Raw genomic sequence first — 9,785 nt, forward strand, 5'->3', positions numbered from 1 at the left:
AGCCTCAAACCTTTCTTTGGTTAATAATCATAACAGAATAGCTGATCCGTTCAATTTAACGTTGAGGTTTAATGAGATAAAAGGTTTACTTGTGAGAAAAAACCTGATATTTATACAGGCCTATATTTTTTATTGCTCAAATCCTGCCCTTTGAGATTAAGTTTATTCATTGTCAATACATTCTTCAGCTCAGAGGCAGGCTGACTCTCTGACTTCAAAGTGGGAGGGGTGTATTGCCCCAACAGTTTCACTGCTTAGGGAACTTTCAGTTAGAGCAGGATATTGTTCTGTTTCTTGTCTTATGACTGTTTGTGGTTTATTACGCTGTAGTTTATCACCACGATGCCGACATCACCCGACCACCAGACCCACTTGGTTTTAGAAAATTACATCGGAGGAAAATTTGTCGCTTGTCGGGATCTCATTGACTCCTACAACCCATCAACCGGCCAGGTGTACTGCAGCGTGCCAGACAGCGGGCAGGATGAGGTGAGTATGCCGCACTAATTAAACAATACATGTGTTGTTGTTTACCCTTGCAACATTGCATTCATTGCCGACATCGTTGCATGTTGAAGGCAACAATGCTTCTGGATTTTTTCCTTTGTTCATAACTTATGTTTCATATATCTGTAGAATAGTTTACACATTATATGATCGTTAACATTGATATAAATTTGTGCGGTAGCTTATTTTATTCTTCATTATGCCATAGTTTAAACAAAAGGCACCTTTGCTCTTTGCCTTGAAGCTAATCATTAAACTACTGAACGTAGGTCAGTGCAGATCCAGTTATCCAAGCCAGTTGAGAGAAATGGTTGCAATGTTCACATTAAGCCTTAATTTCGTTTTTTATTACAGGTCTGAAAGATACATATAGAGGTGTAATTACAATCAATGAAACCGCAGCAAAGTAATCAAATCATTACACTACGGTAGTCCCAGCAATCAAGAGTTATTTTTTACGAACTGACCTCATGTGTAGAAACTAGAAACTAGAAACTAGAAACTACAAAGAACTTCAGTAACCATACACCATGTTGGACATTTTATAACAATACTTCTGTTAACTCTCCAAAAAAATACAGGTGAATGCAGCAGTGGCAGCGGCCAAAGAGGCCTTTCCTGATTGGTCAAGCCGTAGCCCAGAGCAACGGGCTCAGGTTCTCAACAAGCTGGCTGACCTAATCGAAGCCAACCTTGACGAGTTTGCTCAGGCCGAGTCCATAGATCAAGGTCTGTGTGTTTCTTGGTGTGTTGTCTTTTGTGTTGTCAGTAGTCAACAAATAGATAGAGTCCTTCAGACATCCACCCTTTGAATATTTAAATGACTGATGTTATAATCATTGATAGAGTCGCTGTGATTAAAAAGTACACACAAGCTTGCATTCAGTCATTTGAGGGTCAAATCCAATCTATTGACAGGCACTGTTCTCTGGTTGGATTGGAGACGGCATTCTAATGCATTCAATCACTGTAATTGCACTTTTCTTTGCAGATAAAGTCCAGTTCATCATTCGGCACGGCCTGGATATTGTTGAAAGTTAACAAATATCATGCAACATATTTAAAACGGCATATTTCAACACTAGGCTATTTATTTCAAATTGGTAAACTTGTTTAACCATGTGATTAATTATAGAGGCCTACCACCGGCATGTTTTACTGTACTTTTTACTTTCCACAAGTCTTTGCTCCATATCCTGGGCGTTGAAGTGACGTCCTATCCCCTACCGGTGCAGAACGCATGCAGGTATTTCACTGCGTCTTTCTCTCTGTGGTGCTCTGGTTCCAGGCAAGACGTTGGCGTTCGCCCGCACGGTGGACATCCCCCGGTCGGTCCACAACTTCCGCTTCTTCGCCTCGTCCGTGCTCCACCACACCAACGACTCCACCCAGATGGACCACATGGGCTGCCTGAACTACACCGTCCGCAGCCCCGTGGGAGTCGGTGTGTGTGTGTGGTGTGTGTGTGTGTGTGTGTGTGTGTGTGTGCGTGTGTGCGTGTGTGCGTGCGTGCGTGCGTGCGTGCGTGCGTGTGTATGTTAGTTTAGTGTTTTCTATCTCTCTCTCTCTCTCTCTCTCTCTCTCTCTCTCTCTCTCTCTCTCTCTCTCTCTCTCTCTCTCTCTCTCTCTCTCTCTCTCTCTCTCTCTTCTCATCTTTCTCATATTTCTCATATTTCTCTCGGTCTGTTTGTCCATCTGTCTGTTTGTTGGTGTTTGTATGTATGTGTGTGTGTGTGTGTGTGTGCGTGATGAATTATTAAGTAATTCTATATTTCTGTTCTTCTTTTGTATTTTGTGTGCCATGATTTTTTTAAATATATGTAAATATGTGAATATTGTGTGTCTGTGTGCATAGCTGGCCTCATCAGCCCATGGAATCTCCCCCTTTACCTGCTCACCTGGAAGATTGCCCCTGCTGTTGCCGCGGGCAACACTGTGGTAGCCAAGCCTAGTGAGATGACCTCTGTCACGGCTTGGATGATGTGCAAGTTAATGCAGGAAGCAGGTAGGGTCACAGCGATGCTATGCACCTTGTTAAACAATTAAAGCTGCTGCAGGAAATAACTGAGAGTAATTTATAATAATGAAAGAGAGAGAGAGAGAGAGAGAGAGAGCAGAAGAGTGCAAGATTTTAAAAATAAACAACCTGAAATAAATTCCCCTTCCCCCCTACGTTTCTCAGCCATTTAGAATTGCTCCATTTGTGTGTGTAACACCAAGGACCTTGCTGGAAATAAGTATTGTACTTTTGCATGTCATCCTTTGGATTCCTGTTTTTATTGTCTTGATCCAGAATTAAATCAAATCAAATCAAATAATTTCACGTACCTGGAAAATGGATTCCTGTACCAATCAAGGAAAGGATGCCCAGATTGGTCAGAAATGAGCTGGGATCGATCTAAAATCCAAATTGCCAGAGGCAGGAGCAGTCAGCCAAGACATATATTTTCATAGAGGGTTTCACTCACTCATAGCTGACGAATGGCTATGGCAGTTACAAATTACACTCAAATTAAAGGGTCAAAAATCAATCAATCAAGGGTCAATAAGGGGACAACATCCCACTGTTACTTAAAATATAATATCAAACCCAGAGCTCTTTCCTCACACCCAGCCTCAGTTGGTTATATTCTTTTGCTCATAGTTTAGGTGTTATATATATGTAATTATATGTAATTATGTTTATATTCTTAATTTGTTGAAAGTAACGCTTGTATTGTAAACGTGTCTCTGTTGCGCTCCCTATGCCCTGCTGCTGTGTGCTGCAGGGGTTCCCCCAGGAGTCATCAACATTGTGTTCGGCACCGGGCCCAAGGCCGGCGACACCCTCGTGGGCCACCCCGACGTCCCATTGGTGTCGTTCACCGGCTCCACGGCAACAGCGCAGCGAATCACGGAGCGGAGCGCCCCGTACTGTAAGAAGCTGTCGTTGGAGTTGGGGGGTAAAAACCCAGCGCTGATCTTCGCCGACGCGGACCTGGATCAGTGTGTTGCCACCACTGTTCGCTCCAGCTTCTCCAATCAGGTGAGGGCCGAGACCAGGCTCAGCCAATCGGTGCACTCTCCATTGAAATGTAGGCCCAGTTGTTGTTGTTTAAACACTGTATAGTAAAACCTAAAGTATATTGTGTATAAAATACAAATTCAAATGAATAATCGGATTGTACTAGTTAATTGCATTGTATTTTTTGCATAAATTTAGCCTAAAATTAGCCATTAATCAGGTTTATCTTGCCTGAATTGATTTGCTGTTCACTACGATCACCACAAGAGGGAGCCCATAGCTCATGTTTTGTCACAACCAACACTTGTCCTCTTGTAACCTCCACCAATTCCCCCCCCCCCCCTTCTTTTTCCCTTTCTTTGCTTTCTATCACCTGTTATTCCTCCCTCCCAGGGGGAGATCTGCCTGTGTACCAGCAGGATCTACGTGGAGCGGAGTATCTACCCGGAGTTCCTGGAGAAATTCGTGGCGGCGGCCAGAAAATGGAAGACGGGAGCGCCATCGGATCCCGGCAGTCACAACGGCGCCCTCATCAGCAAAGAACACCTGGAGAAGGTGGTCACACAATATCATTACAGCCAATCAGAATCCCCCCACCCCCGTCACAGTAACCAGTGTGCGCGCGTTGACAGGTGTGATCCATCACTATTAGGGGAGTCATGAATCACACCGTGGAGGATTTCAGTAACACAGTTTCATTCATCACACGGCGTTGGGTCAGTTAGCGGACCCTTTACCAAAAGCAATTGATAAAGAACACATTGGCCTTTAGCCTCAGATGTACTCTACATTGGGGTCTTCTGATCTCACAATGCAATTAAAATTGCGTGAACTTCTCTGTCCAACAGTTTTTTAGGAATGTGAAAGCATCGCTTAACACTGTTTTTTTTTTGGGGTTATTCCAAGGTTGATTATATGCATCACTTAATCTCAGCCTCGTCTGTGAGAAGCTTTGGACAAAAGCGTCTGCTAAATGACTAAAATGTAAATTAGAGTTTTCTACAAGTGGGAGGTTGGATACAGGGTTGTCAGGAATGGAAGCACAGTTTGGATCCTGGTCTTACCCTGGGGAGGTTTTGGCCCTCAGGCTCCTCAAAACAGTGGTTCCCAGCCTTTGACTTTAGGTGTGACTAAATTGTCATCAAGACCTTTTTCCGGCAAAAGGTAAAAAAACTGATGAAGACACATGCAGGTCAATGCCCCCTTTGTACATTATTATTACTGCAAGACGGCCACGGCCAGTGGGAAACCGTGGAAAGCACAAAACACAATACACTACAATGGAATACATTCATAACATGATGGAATTAACAAAGCAACACTGTTTTTGACATACAATCAAGCCATAATACTATATGTGCCGAACTATATTTATAAGAGATATATTTAAAAGTAACTTTATTATTTGTTTAATTTGTCTATTTTAAGCATTAAATCCTACATACCCCATGCAGTACCCTGGCGTACCACCGGTGGGTCTCATACCACAGGTTGGACACCCCTGCTTTAAACCACCCTATGCATTGTATTGTCATGTCCCGCTGTGACCTGCGTTATCCCACCCCCCCCCCCCCCCCCCTCCAGGTGCGTAGCTTCGTGGCTCTGGCCAGGTCCGAGGGCGCCACGGTCCACTGCGGCGAAGGCGTGGACCAGATGGAGCTGCCGGCGCGGCACGCCGGCGGCTACTTCCTGCCCGCCACCGTCATCACGGGCGTGGCCGACACCTCCAGGGTCATGCAGGAGGAGATCTTCGGGCCCGTGACCTGCGTCAGCCCCTTCGACACGGAGGAGGAGGCGGTCGCCAGGGGCAACGGCGTGCGCTTCGGGCTGGGCGCGGTGGTGTGGTCCCGGGACGTGGGGCGGGTGCACCGGGTGGCGGGGCGGATCCAGGCGGGGCTGGTGTGGACCAACTGCTGGCTGATCCGGGACCTGAACCTGCCCTTCGGCGGGATGAAGAGCTCCGGGATGGGCCGGGAGGGCGGGAGGGACTCGTACCACTTCTTCACCGAGGTGAAGACCATCTGTGTCAAACACTGAGCGAGATTGTGTGTGTGTGTGTGTGTGTGTGTGTGTGTGTGTGTGTGTGTGTGTGTGTGTGTTTAATGGCGCAGTGAAACTTGATGATAACAAAAAAAGGTGTTACGCTGATCAGCTGACCTATTTGTTTATCATCTCAAACTCTTATTCAATAAAACCACAAATTATAAAAGATGTACTTAAGTGTACTTTTGATTCTTTAAACCAATGTTCCACCTTACGGAATGTCGAACGGCATAACAGCACTAGATAGCTATCTCAGTCAAAACATGTGTGTGCTTGTTCCATCAGATTTCCATTTCTTGTGCTCAACAGTTATCCACCCTCTTATTCTGACCTTTGGTCACTGTCCACTCTTCAAACGCTCCACTTTGTTTGTGAAACTTGTGAGCTAATAAGAAACATACGCTTCAACAGTCCAAACAACATGCTGCCGTGATTGTTGTCCTGATGATCAACACACGATTCCCATGGAGTAGTAGTAGGCTTGCAATGTCTCAGAGACAAATAAATAATGTCACCATCTTAAGAGGAATCTCCGGCATCCTGATCAACTTCCTATGGCATAGTTTGTACTGGATTAATGTTGTACGGCATTAATTTGTTATTTGTTGTTGACAATACGCGACATGCAGGCCTACAGGTTGATGTGCCAAGTGAAACATCTATTGGAAAGGGTTGAGTGATACAAATCCTTGTGAGGTGCAGAGGAAGACTTTGCATTGCAACAGAGTGCGAAGTAGTTTAGATTCATGTTGAATCTTGCGTTCACTCTCTTTCCTGATGTATTTCTGCTGTTATCTCTCTCTCTCTCTCTCTCTCTCTCTCTCTCTCTCTCTCTCTCTCTCTCTCTCTCTCTCTCTCTCTCTCTCTCTCTCTCTCTCTATCTCTCAGCCATCTCCTCTATAAACATGCAGTTATGAAGTTAGTTCACCTCAAAGTCGTTTGAGGTGAATCTCAAATGTTCGGCACCTCATTTCATGGTAATGATTGAGCACCTTGGTTAATTAGTTTGACACAAGTGTGTGTGGGTGTCTGTTCAGCGTCTCCAGTGTACAGGCGTACGTGTACGTGTTGGCTGATGGTATCCAGTGCGTGTGTGAGTGTTCAGTCACGTCCCGCCAACAGGGCCTCCAGAAAGCGTGTCCCGCCCTCTATGTTTTGGCTAGGCAGCACTAATTGTGCACTGCCACCTCTCTGGACCAAACCAGCCCCCTTTTTCGCACACACAGGAAGAGATGTCCGATTGATCGCGTGCGTTGAAACGGACACTACCCCGACGGTTCCGGCACGGTCCAAAGCGTGGAAGCACGTAGTAGAAGCACGATCAGAAAAAAAAGACTGACACACGTCATTAAACAAATGAACGTCTCTCATTTCCCTCTCCCTCCCTCTCCCTCCCTCTCCCCATTTCCTTCCCCTTCCTCCCACCTTTCCTCTATTTATCCTTAATGTTTGACTTTTGTGATGTACGGTGGGTTCCATTCAACCCCTGATCCAGGCCAGATCTCCCCAGCACTTCCCTGCTACGTGACGTGCAGATGAGGACATTGCCGGAGGGTGTGGGGCCAAACGAAGCTTATCGCTTCCACTTGTTCTTATCCAGCAGTGCCTGGGAAAGAGCGGAACGCAGAACCACGTTGGCCGCCGACCATCACAGCCGGGTCACCGCGATGCAGGAGCCTGTGTTTCATCATTGGTGCTACACAGTGTTTTTTCATTGCACCGTTGTGGGAAATGAGAAAAGGAACAAGGGGATTGTTTGCTACCCAGTGATGCTGGGAGGGTGTCCACGCAACATCACACATTCATTCCCGAGTCATTTCTAATCAGACCCATCGTTTTTTTTCAAGCTGTATTCTTAGTATTTTTAGTGTCTCCATACACCTCCTCTCTCTGCATGGAGCCTTGAGAAGGGTTGATAGCTTTTTTTTGATAGGGTTGAGAGTTTGAGCAGACGTAGTTTCATAGAGATTAGAAGTCTGAGCCCTATAGCTGAGTGGAGTGGTTGGGGAGTTTTAACACCCTGTTGAAAAAAGGAATCGTGTTCGATTCCCCATGTCCGCAGCCCACCTGTGTTGAAGATGCCTAACCGTAATTGCTCTGGAAAAAACCGAAGAGTGAATAGTAAAATGGACCCCCCTGAAGGATCAGTGTTATTTCCCCTGCTCCGGGGCAATAGTTCTGCACTGGCCCCTGTGATCTGCTAACTGTAATTCTGATAATGAAGACATATTATCACAAGGCTTTCCCTCTATCGGCCGACATGAAAGCCTTGAGATGAATACCTGGGAGAATAGCCAGCTTTAAGCAGGTTAAACAAACTCAAGGACAAGAGCTGCCGCCAGGTGTGAGTGTGTGTGTGCGTGTGCGTGTGCGTGTGTGTGTGTGTTTGTGTGTGTGTGTCCCATTGAACAATTTACATTATACAGCAGCAGGCTTATGTGGATATAAATCAATACATGGAGTTGTTGTCTTGATCATTAATGTCCACGTTGCCACCCCTTATTTATTTTTAGGTCCAGATGTCCTTTTCTATGGGCAAATAGTGATTGGTATTTGCATATTTTGAGTCTAATTTAGCAAAAGATGTTAGATGTTAGTACTTTAGCTAACCTTTGGTGGTACTGGTGGTGATACTGGTGGTGGTACTGGTGGTGGTACTGGTAGTGATACTGGTGGTGATACTGGTGGTGGTACCGGTGGTGGTACTGGTGGTTGTGGGGGCGGGGGGGATGGGGGGGGGTACCAGGTTGTCTTATTATCTCAACGGTAACAGACTCAAAAGGTTGCCACGGCGAGGGGTTTAACATTTGCATTGTTGTGAGAGAAACGGTACGGGGGCCTTCCCCTCTGGGCTGAACCGTTAGTCCCACAGGTGTGTCGACGTTTTTACCATCGCCTGAAAAACTCATCAACTGCCACGCGTTGGGGGCGGACCCCCTGCTGTCTATTACACTGGCACGCACACACGCACGCACACACATAGACACAAAGACACACATAGACACTCAGACACACAGACACACAAAAAAACACTCACAGAGGAAGAAGAAGTAGAAGAAGAAAAAGATGCTTCTGGAATGTTCCGGAAATGTCACTTTTTAATTGTAATTGTTTTTCAAAAATAAAAAATGTCAAACATGCTGCTGGGAGTTTTTCCCCATGGGAGTTATTTTTAAAGATCGAGCTAACAGGTGTGAATGGATGCAGATGGAAAAGTCAGTGGAAAGTAGGGCATGAACACAAAAACACAAAAGCACACACAAACAAACAAACACCAAAGGGGGTCATGGAACTCAGAGCAAACATTGTCAGAAAATCAGGTCGCCATTAAAACATAAAACATTCCTTATATAACCGCCACTGCATTCTAAACCAGTCAGTCGTATTTGAATGGCTTTGGATTGTAACTGAAACTCATACTTTCAACAACTGAATAACACATTAGAAAATAGATCACATTTATTCCAGATCACATTTTTTATGCTCCTATTCAAAGACAATAATACTGAAATTGATTCATAAGATGCCTTGCTTTTATAGTTTCAAGTTAATTGCACATCTTTTTTCCCCTTATTCCGTTCTCACAACCTTCGCATAACCAGTTAATTAAACTTGAATCGGTCCAGTAGTCAAAGAAGTTGAGTTGCTTGTCAACCAGCATGTTGACTAGCAATTTTGACTAAAATGTATCAGTGTAGTTTACCAGTCAAACCAGTATAGTTCACTAGTCAAATATGTTTAGTTCACTAGCTTAAGTCTTAAGTCTTAAGTCTTCACTAATCATGGCAGTAAAGTTCACAATGGTCAAAGCAGTTTATTTGACCAGCTAATGGGGTTTAGTTCACAAGACAAGGCAGTAAAGTTCACCTGACAACATTGTTTAGGGCAATAGTTCAATAGCCATGTGATCTGCGCTGCTACGCTATTGTGCGGTTCAGATCTCTGTTTTCTGCAATGTCTTGGCTCAAAGTCAACACTTTAGCCTTAACAGTTCACCTGACACACAACTAACCCTAACCTTTAGTGACACAACCTGTCTGCTAGGCATGTAGGTCACGCTGTAGGGGATCACTCATGATTATGAATAGGAATGTGTGTGTGTGTGAGTGTGTGTGTGAGCGTGTGTGTGTGCGTGTGTGTGTGCGCGCGTGTGTGCGTGTGTGTGCGTTCAAATTCAATTCAATTCAATTCAAAAAAGCTTTATTGGCATGAGAAACAAACGTTCAAATTG

The 9,785-nt window shown here is 45.0% G+C and overlaps 1 protein-coding gene across 1 annotated transcript; it reads left to right on the top strand.

Moving 5' to 3' along the window:
- Nucleotides 1-209: 209 nt before the first annotated feature.
- On the top strand, nucleotides 210-5,726 carry LOC311373131 (2-aminomuconic semialdehyde dehydrogenase-like). The gene is made up of 7 exons (XM_084489976.1): nucleotides 210-489; nucleotides 1,089-1,236; nucleotides 1,796-1,951; nucleotides 2,363-2,512; nucleotides 3,276-3,532; nucleotides 3,905-4,066; nucleotides 5,096-5,726. Exons 1-7 carry the CDS (start codon nucleotides 343-345, stop codon nucleotides 5,546-5,548), a joined length of 1,473 nt encoding a protein of 490 aa, XP_084346102.1. The 5' UTR covers nucleotides 210-342; the 3' UTR covers nucleotides 5,549-5,726.
- The last annotated feature ends 4,059 nt before the right edge of the window (nucleotides 5,727-9,785 follow it).

This window comes from Micromesistius poutassou, assembly GCF_964030765.1.
Source record: "Micromesistius poutassou genome assembly, contig: SCAFFOLD_6473, whole genome shotgun sequence".
In the NCBI taxonomy this organism is placed as follows: domain Eukaryota; kingdom Metazoa; phylum Chordata; class Actinopteri; order Gadiformes; family Gadidae; genus Micromesistius; species Micromesistius poutassou.